At 39.7% G+C, this 15,005-nt stretch overlaps 1 protein-coding gene across 2 annotated transcripts in view; it reads left to right on the top strand.

The window, feature by feature from the left end:
• HMG20A (high mobility group 20A) overlaps nt 1-8,212 on the top strand; it is a 12,535-nt gene extending 4,323 nt beyond the window's left edge. For both annotated transcript variants that reach the window (XM_009994360.1, XM_009994361.1), the window contains exons 4-8: nt 2,033-2,165; nt 2,542-2,573; nt 5,777-5,852; nt 6,703-6,918; nt 8,067-8,212. In XM_009994360.1, the coding sequence (XP_009992662.1) occupies nt 2,033-2,165; nt 2,542-2,573; nt 5,777-5,852; nt 6,703-6,918; nt 8,067-8,203 (594 nt within the window). In that variant the 3' untranslated portion in view covers nt 8,204-8,212. The remainder of the gene's footprint in view (nt 1-2,032; nt 2,166-2,541; nt 2,574-5,776; nt 5,853-6,702; nt 6,919-8,066) is intronic.
• Nucleotides 8,213-15,005: the final 6,793 nt, after the last annotated feature.

Below are 15,005 nucleotides of genomic sequence, written 5' to 3'. Positions count from 1 at the left end.
CAGCTCCCCTGCCCGCCCCGGCCCCGCCACCATCTCCTCGCCTTTGTTCCCTCCCGCCGCCCGGGAGCCGCTCTGCACCTCCAGGGACGGGCTGCTGGAAAGTTTGGGCAGCTGGTGAAACCTGCTGACCAAAACTGCCTGGTAGAAGTAAGTCCTCTCGGATTCCAGCGTCTGCTTGCACTTCATTGTCAAAACCCTCGTGAAGAAAGACATGTCTCTTAATTTCAGAAAGGTCCACTTTGCTCCTTCAGCTGCTTTTTATTTGGTTGCTCTTTCTTCACTGCCTGCTTTAACTTGTACAAGCAGCACTTCTCCAAACTCTTACTGCATGAGCATCAGTTTACACAGACCATTATTTAACGCTCCCTCCCCTAGGGAAGGAAAAAGGAGTATGAGTTCAGATCTCTATTCCATGTTCTTCTTTTTAAATCCCTGGGGAATAATTTTTGAGTAAAGCTGTGAGTCTATCCTGTAGCAGGTCAGGAAGGAACTGCTCAGTATTCCCTTCAGTTTATCCTTCCCTTTTTTATTAAGACAGTGAAAGCCACTGCTGCTTTAGAACCCACATCTCTAATATGACAGCTCAAAATTCTTGTTGAAGCTGAACAAGCTTGGGTTTTGTTACCTAGCAACTATGAAGTTTTCCACTGAAGCAAGCAGTGGAGTCCTAGTATACTGCTGCTGTGAGGGTTAGTATCCCATAATTCAGGGGAGAAGCATGTCTGGCATTCTTTTGCAGCTGATCTCCAGCAATTGGTAAACTAGCTGTCTGATATCAAAGTTGAAGGGAAAGTCTCACGTTTCCCCTGTTCCATCTGTGTAGTCTTGCTCCTTCCATTTGTGTTTGGCAAGCACAGGAATATGTCAGTTGGACTGACCAAATAGTGAGTCTTCCCCAGAAACAGACAAGTACTGAAGTCATACAGCAACACCCTAATAATCGTTCTTGTTATTATCCTGCATGGGCAAATATCTAATGAGATCTGTAAGTCTGTGCTAGAAAACCTGTGACAGGTAGTGCTTCAGGAACTCACTGCTGGGTGGATTCAGAATAGTCCATCTGAAACAAAAGTTAATGAGAAAAAACTCTTCTTTTAACTTGGTTATTACACTCTTTTCAGTAGCACATTGCTGGAGTTGGAAAGGAAGTAATGTATTTTGGAAGAATATGACATCCAAAAGCAATGCAAACCCAGCTTCTCCAAATTTGCACCCCAGTCCAGAGTGTTAAGTGTCCTCAGCAGGGTCAAAGCAATGTTGCAAATGCATGGAATTTATAACCATTATGTGTATAGTTGTGGTGACATAATGGAACTAAAAAGCATCCCAGGTGACTAAGCTTCCCTCTGATTTAACACTTCCTTCTATTGAATTTTAAAGTCATTGGGGGGAAAAGTTGGAAAGGCAACTTTTTTTCTTTAAAGGGCCCCACTAGTAAGTGTTGCAACTACCCCTTAAATGGTTCTCAGTTCATCAGTTCCCCTAAAGGATTTTCCAGTTAAGCTCAGTCTGTTCTGCAGATGTGTGAAACATCTTCGAGCTAGGAGAAGAAATTATTTCTTTAAATGCGGAGAGGTTAACTTGATATAACCTTCCAAGCTCTTCATCTTTCTGCTATGCTTTCCAGTAACCATGTTGTTTTGTTCACCTCTCAGATGGGCAAGGTGTGTGGTTGTACAATGTTAGTGTTTTTTGTGGTGGTGCATGAAAACAAGAGTGTATTGGAACCCCACTGTTACAGATCTGTTAAGGTGTTCTTGTTTGACAGTATTTAATCCTGGCCACAGAAAGGAATTCTGAAGTAATAGTTTTGTTGAGTAGCTTGGGTAGCACATTATGTTTAGGTCTAATAAAAAAGTGAGTTAACAGAATAGTGATTTGAATGCATCTCGCCTACGTTCTCATTGTTTCTTTACTCCTTTCCTGTTTGTGTAGGTGCAATGGATCAGCACTTCATCTGACAAGTTGTTTTTCTTCCCTTCCTCCTGAAGGGGAGGAAACTCCCTGAAACTCTTGGACTTTTTTGTTTCAGCGATACCTTGATGAAGCAGATAGAGATAAGGAGCGTTACATGCGGGAGCTGGAGCAGTATCAGAAGACTGAAGCCTACAAAGTCTTTAGCAGGAAAGCACAGGACAGACAGAAAGGCAAATCACACAGACAAGGTATTGAATAGGACAAAAATACATGCTTAGCTAGAACAACAGAAGATTCCCAGGTAGTCATGTAGACTGACACTCATTTTAAGCCCTTGATTTAAATGCGAGTGACCTCTTTCAATTGCCTTTGCATCAGCTGTGTGTAAAGTGATTAGTTTTATGTGAACTTAGCTAAACTTCATTGTATCTGGATTGTACTGGAGAATGTGCATTAAAAGCATTGAAGTCAGACACAGCTTCTATGTGACATTAGGCAAGCTGCACAAGTGTTATGTCTACAACTGTAGTGTAATTATGATTGTATAGCTGTTCTAATTCTTTGGTTCTTGTTTTCTCAAAATAGTGTATTTTGGGGATTTCTTCTTTGTTTTTTCTTTTTCAGATGGAGCAAGACAGCCAGCCCATGATCATGAGGTAAACCTCCTCATTCTACCCTTACATCATTGGGTAGATTGTCACATTGAGAAGGTTTCTAGTGAGGTCGATCAAAACCAGTTTATGCCAGTTGAAGACCCTAATTGGAGGTTTAGAGAAGGAATTCTTCCTATGCAACTTTTGATCAAAAGTTAGAAACAACTGTTATGCTCCCATTAGTATGATGAAAAATAAATTTAGTAAGTTTTGGACTGGTACAAGTATTCTCAGATAAAGTGGGACTGTAGGGTACACTTAAAACATAGATCTGTTTTATAATTTTTTGGTAAATAAACGTCAAGGTAAAGCTTACAAATGCTTGAGACCTAGATAAACTTTCTGAGTCAGCATCTTTAGGTCACTGTTTTGAGGTACTGCAACATGAATGCATGTGGCTTCCTTGAGAAGAAGAATGGGGTAAAATAACCAAATCATTGGGAGATCTCTGGCTTAAGCCTCCCCTGCCCTCTTTGCATATGTAGATACTGAAAAAGAATGTCTGGATAGAAGATAATTATGCTTTACTTGAGGAGACATTCTGCAAATCTTGTGCATCTTGTCTTACTGCGGTAACTCTCCCCTTAAATTGCTGGAACTTTCTCCAGTTGTATTACCTAGGGCCACAGAGCTTCTGTCTTGGTTACCAATAAATTGCAAATGAAAAGCAATGAAAAATCTTGTTTATACACAGTCCCTGCACTTGTAAGCAATAGGCCTTTCTGAAGGATCTGTTTTTCTTGTGAGATTTTTGCCCTGGGAAAGCAATCAAGTTGATTTTTAATGTGTTCATTACAGTAGTGACAAGTATTTGCACTGCTGAGAGGCAACTACTGCACTTGTCTACTTTAAGGAAAATAAGTTTCACTTCCAGGGAAATGCCTTGGTAGCATGGTTTTGATACATTTTTTGTTAACTCTCAAAGGAAGTACTCACAGTAAGATTAATCTTAAGTACATGGTCCCCAGAATTTCTGATTCTATAGTCACTGAATCTAATCTAACATTACCGAAGACTTCAAGTTCTAGGCTGACTGTGATGTTTACATAAGTTTTAAATTATACAGGTGGCAAACTACTAATTCAGAGTCTTACCTCTCATCCTTTTAACTCAAGCTGTCATTCCTGAAATCTCGCATCATAAATGCAATTAAAAAGGAATCCTCTGTCCCCTGTAAGGTTTTTAAGCTTCATCAGATAATTGAGCTAGCTAGATATTAGGCATGTCTGAAAGCCTTGTGCCTTTGACTGCTTAGCATTTTTCCCCTTTATAATATAAAATTCCACAGGTTTATCACCTGATATGCTTTCACATCTTTTATGCAAGTCAAGTATTATAATCCTGCATAGGCAAGGAACAAGGAAAAAAATATTTAGATTGCTTTTAGAAGTGTATACTCAAATTTTGCTGCGTTGACTATGATTATTGTGCTTGTGGTTAGTAGGTACGATCTGATTAAATTCTTTCTTGAGATAGCAGCATAAGGTCAAGGAAACCTTTCCTTCTCCCCACGCTCCACTTTAGGTGTTAGTGATCTAGTTTCTGTGAATCGGTGTTGAACTAATCTTAAATATTGTATTTGATGACCTCCAGAAAGTATTGCAATGAATAATGCAAATACTAATTATAATTAGAAAATAACAAAAGCATGAAGCTTTGGGAGGTGAGAGAAGACTCTTCCCATGGAGGTGCTTTCTCATCTGTGGGCATGAAATAGAACATTTTTCTTCCTCCAAATCCTAGTTTCATAAATGTGACATACAACAATATACGCTGGAACTATTAATTGTCATAATCAGTGAGCAAATCATTGTTAATAGTTCTCCCTTGTTCTAAATCCTGTTTGAGAGCATATATTTTTGGATGAATTTGTGGTAGGCTATCAACTGAAGTGTTTGAGAGGTTTGAAAAGCTTTTTTTCTCTCAGATTCTGTCATGCTTAGCTTTGTTTCTATATTAAGTAACAGTTTGATTGTGGTTGCTGCAGTTTATCAAGCCAAATTTGCATTGGGTTTGAAAATAGCAACACAGGCTTTAAATTCTGAAGATTTTAACATGCAGAAACGGTGACTGAAAGTAGATGATGGTAGCTTTTTTTTCCTTGAGTTGAAGATTTGTTCAGGTTTGTTTGTTTTTTTTACTTAAGGTATGTAACATTTCCTGCTTTAGAAGTTTTTCATAAATATAGTCACAAACCATAAATTGGTGTCAAATCTTCTGCTTCTGAAAAGCTCTCGTAGATTTTAATAGTCTCAGTATCACATAGTTGAATTCACTAACTTATCAAAAACTAGGTGAAGAGATCTGAAGGTGACAGGAAAACCTTGATTACAGGCTTTATCTTAAGATTAAAAACTTCTCTTGTGTCTTAAAGTGAAATAATTCTGTAGTGTTTGGTTTTGCAGTCTGCAGGAGATGACAGTTCAGACCCTTGAAGCCTTCACATTAATGCATACCTGCCATGACCAGGGGGAATGGCTGCTTTCTAAAAGCCAAATATGCCTATACGTACTCCCCTTAATCCTTCCAAAAGACATGTTCTGTTAGCAGGTTTTCCCCATCAACTCTTACAAATTGTGTTTATACACCTTTCTTATACACTACTATACTTATACACTGCTATTGTGGCAGCATCCATCTAAATGTTTCAAAAAAGATGTGGCTTGTTTCAAGCACTGTGCAGCTCCCATCTCTTTTAGAGCCAAAATTCACATCCCTTCCAGCGTGAAACAGACGTGGAATTTGTACACTGTTAGAAAAAAAGTTGCTTATTTTTCTGTAAGCTGTTCTTTTTCCTGGCTGGCTGATTTCTTTTGACTTTGCTAGGGAAATTTTTTTTTAAAGACAACTTTGAAATTTGCTGTGCATTTGCTCACTTTATCTCCTATTTATTGATAGTCCTGTAGAGACTATTTTAAAATGCCAGTTGGTTGCTGGTGGAATGCTTTCCAGTGGAAAATATAAATGAATTAAGATAATCTTGAAACTGAATGATGCAGTCACTGGTATTTGGCCTTTCTTAAACCTTTATCTTAAAGTGAGATCTGCCCTTTCTTTGTAGGAGCTGGAAGCATCTTCCATTCAGCCAGCTCTGTATGTGCCTCAGTTTTCGGTCTCCCTTCCCTTCCTGTTTTCTTGATGAAAACAATTTGATGAATTCCTGAAAACTCAGAGCATTTAGCTGTGTATTCTTTTTTCCGTTGTAGAAGGAAGCGGATACAAAGGAGAGATCTGTTTTTGATATTCCAATCTTCACTGAAGAGTTCCTGAATCATAGTAAAGGTAAGTTAAACTTTTGTAGGGCTCCTTGGCTTTTCCAAGGTTTTTGCCGGGTGCTGCCCAGCTGAAGAGTTCTTGCAGTCTCCTATCTCATATCAGGTAATGACTTGGGGTACAGTTGGTCAGCATTTCTGGTATTACCTTACCACTCCATGATACAGCAGCTGCAACGGTGGTTTTTCTGGGCTTTGTGTTCCAAAACTACCCTTTCTGGAGAATATTTCTGATGTTTTAAGCTCCACTTGCTGTTATTACAGCCATTTCAAGCTGGATCAGCTGTTCTATAGGATTAAGAAGCAATTGGGATATAGCATAATTATGGTTCAGGTTAGTTAGCAGTATTTTCTTTTTTTCCCCTGAATATGTGGAAGATTCTCCTTTCTGTTACGTTATTTGGTTTTTGCAGCTTTATGTCCCAACAGTTTATCATTTTTTGCCAGATTTCACGAAGACTATTGTCTGAACAAACTTCAAATTCAGATCCTTTTCCTGATGATAGATAGAAATGAAGTTGTGCATTTGACATCTTGTCTGTAGGCCTCTTGTCACTGCTGCTGAGCTGAGTCACACTGAATGCATTTCACATAATCCTTGTGGTCTTCCTTCCTAATCAATTCCTCTATTCTGTTCCATTCTGAGGCTTTGAATGCCTGTCTAGAAGTTAAGCCTATTTAAGTACTACTATAGGCACTACTGGTGCTCCATGATACGGTGCTTTTTAATCTATCAGCCAAAACTGCACCATTTGTAATCATGAGTTGAGGACTGCTCGACATTCTGCTTCATTGCTGACCAATCAGAGGTGTGTTTTTTATATTTTTTTGACTCCTTGGGAATGGTTTCATGTTCACAGCACGTGAAGCTGAGCTGCGGCAACTGCGTAAATCCAACATGGAGTTTGAGGAGAGGAATGCTGCTCTGCAGAAGCACGTGGAGAGCATGCGCACTGCAGTGGAGAAGCTGGAGGTGGATGTGATACAAGAGCGGAGCCGCAACACGGTGCTGCAGCAGCACCTGGAGACCTTACGCCAAGCACTCACCACCAGTTTTGCTGGAGTCCCATTACCAGGTTAGACTTTTTTTTCCTTATGACTGTCTGAATCATAGAATGGTTTGGGTTGGAAGGGACCTGAAAGATCGCCTAGGTCCAAACCCCTTGGATGGGCTGGGACACCTCCCACTAGACCAGGTTGCTCAGAGCCCCATCCAACCTGCCCTTCAACACTTCCAGGGATGGGGCTTCCATAGCTTCCCTAGGCAACCTGGGCCAGGGTCTCATCACCCTCACACTCAAGAACTTCCTTCTACTGTCTAATCTCAGTCTCCCCTCTTGCAGTTTTAATCCACTCCCTCTTGTCCTCTGGCTACAAGCCTTGTAAAAAGTCCCTCCCTAGCTTTCCTGTAGGACCCTTTCAGATACTGGAAGGCCACTATGAGGTCTCCCCAGAGTCTCTTCTCCAGGCTGAACAACCCAACTTTCTCATCCTATTTTCAGAGCAGAGCTGCTACAGCCCTGTGAATCATCTTCATGGCCTCCTCTGGCCTAGCTCCATGTCCTCCTTGTGTTAAGGGCTCCAGAACTGGACACAGTACACATGTTGAATTTAACCTCTAATGTTTATAGAATGTTGTGAATTTACATGTGGGTTGCTGTTGTAGTTCTATGGACTTGGTTGTTTCAGAACTTCTGTAGTACTAGATACTGAGATCGTAAAATGCGTGCTGGGGATGATGCAGTGTCGGTGCTGTATCTCAACACAGCATTCTTTTTCTTACTACTCTCACACTTATTTTCCTAATAAAGACAGACACATTCAGCCCTTGCTCTCTCCTTCACTTGTTTTGTGAAAATGTTACTGAGTAGAAAAGACAGGACTTGTAAGTTCCTTGATGAAGAGAAATGCTGCATCTCTATTGTTGGATACCAGGGGTTCCACTTAGTATGAATGCCCAGCTGAAAGGGTTTGTTATAATTGACTGTGAGACTGAAATCAAAGAAAGCCATGCTTCTTTAGCCCTGATACCCTTGGAACTGGTCACTTTGTGGGGCTGGGAGGAACATAGTTTTACAGAATCTATCACAAGAGGTGGTGCGTGGCAAAATCACCTCCTACAGCAGTTTGCATGTTGGCACAAACTTCCCTTAGCATAGTGTTAACTTTTTGGAATTGTGGTCATCTAAATATTCTGTGGCTCATTATACTCTGTTAATTGTAGGCAGTGGGGAGACACCCACGATGGAAACCATTGACTCCTACATGAACAGGCTACACAGTATTATTATGGCCAACCCACAGGAGAATGAGAACCTTATAGCCACAGTCCGAGATGTGGTGAACAGACTCGAACGCTAGTGACTGGGTGAGTGCTTGTTCTTGGGTTGCTTTTGTTTGGCAGGTACTCTGGACCTCTGTCATTTGTTCTGACACTGATTCTTTTGTTGATCACCATATTGTACAATCAAAACGTTTTCTTCTTCAGAGCCACAGGAGCATGTTGACTTGATGAAAGTCAAATAGGGTTGAAAATATCTAGCAGCATTGAAGGGGAATTTAAATTCCCCTCAGCTCCAGGATCTTTATATAAAGACACAAATAGCTGTTTGTCCTGTTATTCATGGTATTTGTGTAAGGTGAATGAGAATACAGAATTGTATAAAAAAAGGAAGAACAACTATTTACATTTTAGTGACAGGATGACTGATTTAGGAGAAGGCTCCTTGAGTGAACTAAACCTGGAAAAATGCATTAAATGTAGAATATGGTGGTCACAGAGAAATTTTATTTGTCTCAAAGTCACAAGTGAACTCATCTCTTATAATCTGAAAATGTGCTACAGCTACCAAGTCAAAGCAACTGTAGTCATCCTTTTCTGGTTATGAAGGTTTACATGGAAATAGAGCATTGGTGTCTGGTTAGGCTACATGTAGCATTTGCTGAGACTTTAATGATCACGTGAGATTCTGCACAGATTATTACTGAGCTCATGATTCTGTGTTTTTGCTTTCTATTTAACAGCTTAGAAAACTATAATAGGGAACTGAGTAGGAAAACAAATCAACGAAGAATTACCAGTCTTTCTGCATTACTAGGCTGCTGCTTTGCATTTCCCACACCATCTATTCCCACACTTCCCTCACGATGCACTGCTCTAGACAGCCGTTAGGAGTTTGCTTACTTCTATTTTAGCTGTGTACATACTTGCATTCTCTAGGCCTTTATTACGTAGAGATCTACCCTGCATGTCTTGAATATTGTTTAGAAATGCAAATAAAGCTGCTGTTGTGCCATCTGCAAATAGTAAGATGGGGCTTCTCATCCCTTCTGATTCTGACCTTTTGTGATATTGTGTAGAACAGTTAATTACACATTCCCCATTATAGTGTGGCTCCAGCTAAAAGATCATCATTGTCCTTCCAGAGGGTAGCCAGATGGAACGGACTATATTTCTAAGAGATGACTGAGCTCCCAGCAGAATAAAGAGGTGCCTTTACTGCTGCTTTTTATGAAGGGAACAGCTTGTCTATCCAGGTCTGGGATTTTTCAGTAGCTCATCAACCTCCCTATTTTCATATATTGTTTTCAATTAGCACTCTTAAGCTTTGAAAGTGACTTGGGGATGAGGAGATTTTACAGAATATGTAAGAAGGAAAGCAGTTGCTCATCAATCAGTTATTAGAAGGGCATGCCAGGCCATGAAACATATGTTTGTGCTTTAAGCATGTTGCCAGAAAAATCATATCTCAAGGCTATTAAAATCCAGACTTTGCTTCTCATGGCAGAGGGATTCTTGTTTCCTAAAGGATGAAACTATTCTGTGTTCCTAAAAATGCAAATATTTTTCTCTTGCATAAACTGGATGCAGCTGTAATTGGTTTGGAAAAAATAATTCTCAAAAGAGTGTGAGGCGATTTAAAATGTGATTGCTAATCACCTGGTTTCATTACATAAATACATTTGTGTTACTGGGATATAATGATCAAGTAGTTCACAGGACTATTAATTACGCTGATGTTCGCTTGTCAGTGGTTGTATTTTGTGACACTATCTTAGGAGGGGGGAACTTGGACTTTGTTGGATGCAAACCTAGAAAAAAGTAGCACTTCCATAGGTAAAAAAAAAAGCTTTGATTTGAAAAGTTCAGCTGGCATCTGGCATCTGATGAACTGTATGAGCAAACTGTCATCATCATCATTGTCCCTTTGTTAACCTGCATATGAGGTACATTCTCCTAAATGTAATTGCTTTCCACCAAATAGTCTTCTTGAGGTTGAGATAAATTACAAAACAATTTAATAGAAAAATTAGTAATTATGATACTCTTGAAAACCACTGTACTTCACAGAGCTGAGGTGGTTTTGGTGGTTTAGTACATTGTATTTAGCGACTGACCATACCAGTGAATGGTTTTAGTTTACTGCTTAGGAAAGGGAACTACTTTGTGCAAACAGTATGTGGGGGAGGGGAAGCTTTTTATTATTTATCACTGATCTTCGGATAGAAACAGGAATTCAGTTACAGTTCGGTCTCTATAGGCTTCTCTGCAATATTGTGTTTTCAGATAAGCCATCCAAAAAACAATGTCAGAGTACCTGTGTAATCCTGACAGATTGTAGTCTTCTAACACTTATTTTTCTTTTTTGTCTGCAGGTCTCGTGAACCGGGGATGCTTTACAAAATATTTTTGGCCAGTGTGGAATAGCAAGCCATCAGGGAAAGACTAGGGGTGGGAGGCAGAATTGCAGGTTTGTCCTGGTCGCTGCCTTTGTGGTTTGTCAGTGAGACAAACAGATCAATGCATTACAGGGTCTTAAAAAGCCACGGGCACCACCCACTAAATATTTGGAACTGTCCTCTGTGTAAGCATTTAGGAGCATGCAACTTCTGTGCAATCTTCAGTTTGTTGCTACTTTCGCTGGCTGTGAGGGTGCGTACGTTCTGTAGACTGGCTGACAGTGGAGATGAAATCTCACAGTTGGTGAAATGAAGTCAGCCTTCATGTTGTAGTAACAACCTCGATGTGTTATATTGCCTACTGTCTTCTAGTGTCTTTTGGTTTTGTTTATCTTGTGGTTTTATTTTCCTCCACTTTACTTTTCTTCTTTTGGTCTTGTTATCCGATACTTGCAGTCTGCGTAGCAGCACTGGTGTTCTCTGCTGTAAGAGACAGTCTTCCTAGCTGCACTGTCTTGTCCTGCCCTGCCTGCTATGTTTGTATGAGCTTTTCTTGAGAAGAATCCTAATTTTGTGTTAGCCTGCAACTCTTACAAATGTCAATTTGCTTCTTGCTAGAGACTGGCTGTGCTTGATACTTTGTGATTGATTCTGCTATGAGACAGTCTTCCTTTCTCCTTGCCTCTCTTCAAGCGCCTCTCTTGCACGTAGCATCCTGCTCTTCTCTGAAGGTCTCCTGTTATCTTTCGAAAACATTTGGTGGAGCATTTTACTACTCCAAAGGTCAGTGATAATCAAGATAGAAAGTGAAATGTTAGTTCTTTCAGTTAGCTGGGAAAATAGGAATCTGCATTTTTGACTGGAAACACAAAGCTTGCCCTTCCTGTGATATATTGCTCAGTCTCACTTAATGTTAATGCTTTGTTTTTGAGAGAATGATCTCATGGTGAGAGTGGTATCTATAAAATGAGAAATGAGCAGAGGAATTGCATTTTTTTTTCTGCCCTTCTGAAATTGTACTGCTGGGAAGCAATATGCCTGGAAGCAGCACATGTATTTTTGGCGTTAATTGTTAGAGCAGAGAAGGTTATTAGTAGCTAGGTCCACATAGCAGCCCACAGAATGCTACATTATAGCCCATAAGTGCTTTCACCTTTTGTACGGTTAAAAGTACAGCCTGTGAAGCCTGTAGCATTCAGCATTTTATGTTCCAGTGTGACCTAAATGGCCTTTCACTTATATCAGGTGGAACTCTGCATGCTAAGGTTTGTAATCTTGCTGAGCTACACTGTACCTCCTGTCAAAGTTGAAGGCACCTACTGTCTGCACTAACTTATGCATATCATTTGTTGCCCTTTCCTTCCTGTCAAACTGTTAATTGTGACATTGGTTGAGTACTTGTTGGACATTTACGGGCTTTATGGTAGTCGGTGACATATTCTTTCTTCCACATGACAATCTCCTTGCTTCTGCTTAAGAAACCTTTAAGATTTCCCAGTTAAGAATTGGAGATGGCTTTCTTTACTGGAGTGCACTGCAGTCGGCATCACATTGATGTATCTGTAACACAAGTATTTGAAGACTAAAAAGCAGTTTCTTCTCTTCCCACGGGGTACACATGGACTTCATGCTTGCCTGAAGCCATCTCCAGGTCAACGCTTTGTATGTCAGGCCTTCACTTACTCATGGGCTTAACTGCTGTAGCCAAGCAGCAAGGATTTCCATGTAAATTCAAGTCTTCCTTCAGGGAGGAAACTCCTTTCTCTTGTCTTCAGTCTCATCTTCAAGACTTCACAAAATGAACTGCAGTTTGCTGCATTGACCTCCATTTTTCTTAGCATGAATGAGACCAACTGATGCTGGCATGAACTTTTAAAGTGGATTCCATAACAAATACTGTGAGGGGTAAAAATCCTACAGGTTTCTGATGTCTCCAGAAGAACCACCAATACCTTCATCTTCTGTGTGCATCTTTTTTTTTAGAACTGGTGATATTTGACTTTTATTGAAGTGGCCAAAATGCACTGCATAGCCAAATGTTGATTTACAAAATTCTAAAGTTCCGTTTGAGGTGTCTTACCTATTACCTGAAGTTGTATCCCATAAAGACTCCAGAAATTGTTGTGTAAAATGATGGCAGGATGCAATTCCAGGATGTGGCATACACACTGTAAATAAGGTATGGGTGGCTGCAGATTGCCCCTGCTCACATAAATTCAGTGCAGCTATCAGCTCATGGCATGCTACATACATCATTCTGTGAGCAGCATGCAGGTGTTAGGGGACAGGAAATTGAAGGTGATATGATTAGCTGAGGGCTGACAAATCTCTTGCATTTTCCCAGAAGGAAGGAGGGAAGGTGGGGTACACATCTGAAAGCATCTGGAGAAAGACTTAAGTTCTTGCTCACCAATGTTGTGACAGATGATGTTTTGTCTCATTAAGAAGCTTCTTATTTATATCAATTAATCTTATAAAAATGAATTCTGTCTTTCCAGTGTTTTCTGAGTGTCACTTCAGTTTACATTTTTCAGTGTTGGCTGATACAAAAAAGTAAAAGAATGAAGTGGGTGTCAAGGAGAAGAGTGGGATAAAGTGCTTTTGTCACTTAGAGAATGCTAAGAGAAATATATGGAAGCAGGTTCCATTTACTGGATTTATGCGTCGGGAAATGTTGAGATGCCAAGTTTTCTGTACAATGTTTTTGTAATTAAAATTTGCAGTTCCTTTGTTTTTAAGAATTTGATGTGCATGTTTGACACTTGCTTCATTAAAATTATTCAACACTGAATCCTTTCTGTTTAAATTTTAACTGCATTTTCATGGAAGAATTATTATGAGCATTGCTCTCATGTTTGAGAGATTTTATCAACTCTGTCTTAAACTTTTAAAGGAAATAGTGTTCCCCTCCTCCATCCTAATCCATATCTCCATCTGAAAAAAGTAAAGAAGTAGTTATTATTTATAGAGATGAAAATTTCAAGATCTTTGGTTGTGGCTAATTTTTATCACAGCCCTTCCTGTCATCTTCATTCCCCAGCTTGAGTAACTTAAGTATGTTGTGTGTCTCTCTCCATCAGCACTTTTTAGACGTCCTTATATGCCTTTGTACTCCCTGATTTACCACCACCACATTTATTTTCTCTTCCTGTAACAGCCTTCTTTATCATACCTATTGCTTCCCCCTTGGTTTTCTTCTCCAGTACTAGATTTGAATCCTGTATCTTCCTTTCTCCTTGCTGAGTATGGAGCCAAACTGTTGCCTCATGAAATTTGTACTTTGGTTGTAGACCCTCTGTGGAGGAGTTTGGGTGACTTCTGTCTGCACTGGTGTTCTTTCTGAGGTCTCAGTGATGTAAGCAACTGTGTCTTTATGTTGCTTTTGTGGTAACATATAATTATTTTGATTGCCAAATTAATGCCTGTTTTTTCTGTATACCAACAGGCTTGGTTCAGCTGCCATCTGCTATCTGGGTCAGACTGCACATTTAGATTTAGAATGCCATGGAGATTTTGTACAACACTAATTATGAAATTGTAAAGATATAAAAAATATAAGGACTACAGGGACATCTCCTACAGGAGATTATGTGCCATGTAACACAGGCTAGTCTAGAATTGCAGAAGGTAATAGCAAAACAGGTGTGCACCGGGAGGAAAAAAATAGGACCAAAGCAACAAGAAATTAATTATAAGACAAAGAGCTAGTTCCTTTCTAGCCTGTGGTGCTGTATGTGGCATCAGGAGCATATGGTGCTCAATCATGCTCAGTTTAAGACAGTGAAGTGTAACATTACCACTGTTTGTTACCCCTTGTTTACTTTCCTGGTCAATTGGACTGATGATGAATAACAATTTAAGGGAAGTTAGGGGGATCTGAGGGCTTCGGGCTCTTCTAAGAAGAAAAGATCCACTTCCTTTTTCCTCGAGCAGATTTCTATTCGTAATATATTTGGAATCTGAAATTAGGTTTCTTGTTTCATTTTTTTTGCTTCGGTTTGTTACCTTCAGGGTTAGAAGTACACTCAGGCCTGTCCTCTGCTTCTGGAATAGTTTTCTGCTTGTGAGCTGTGAATAGTTTGGTTGCTTCTTTCTTCCTTGTTGTTCATGGTATTGAGGGATTTTTAACAACTTTACCTTTTTTGAATCTTAATTGCAAAAAACTCTGGATTTTGTATGTATTGTACCATTTTGGTGTGTGGTAAAAGTATCCACAAGCATTATATAATACAACAGCTGACATTTCTACAAACTGACATGGGTTATATTAATAAACCTGTAATTCTTAGTCTGGGTTTTTGGTTTTCCTAACACTGATGGTATCTGAAGATAGAAAAAAATCAGTGTGAAGGTTTGAAGCTTGAGTCTGTATTATTACTGGCATATGGAGACCTGTGCAATGCAAGCCTTGGGTATTTGTACCAAAATAATGACAAGCAAATGCAGCTAGGATATTTCTGAGTACAGTTTTGCATCAGCAGGA

The sequence above is a fragment of the Chaetura pelagica genome, unplaced genomic scaffold, assembly GCF_000747805.2.
Source record: "Chaetura pelagica isolate M959 unplaced genomic scaffold, ChaPel_1.0 scaffold222, whole genome shotgun sequence".
Classification (NCBI taxonomy): domain Eukaryota; kingdom Metazoa; phylum Chordata; class Aves; order Apodiformes; family Apodidae; genus Chaetura; species Chaetura pelagica.
This window is presented reverse-complemented; position numbering and strand designations above follow the sequence as displayed.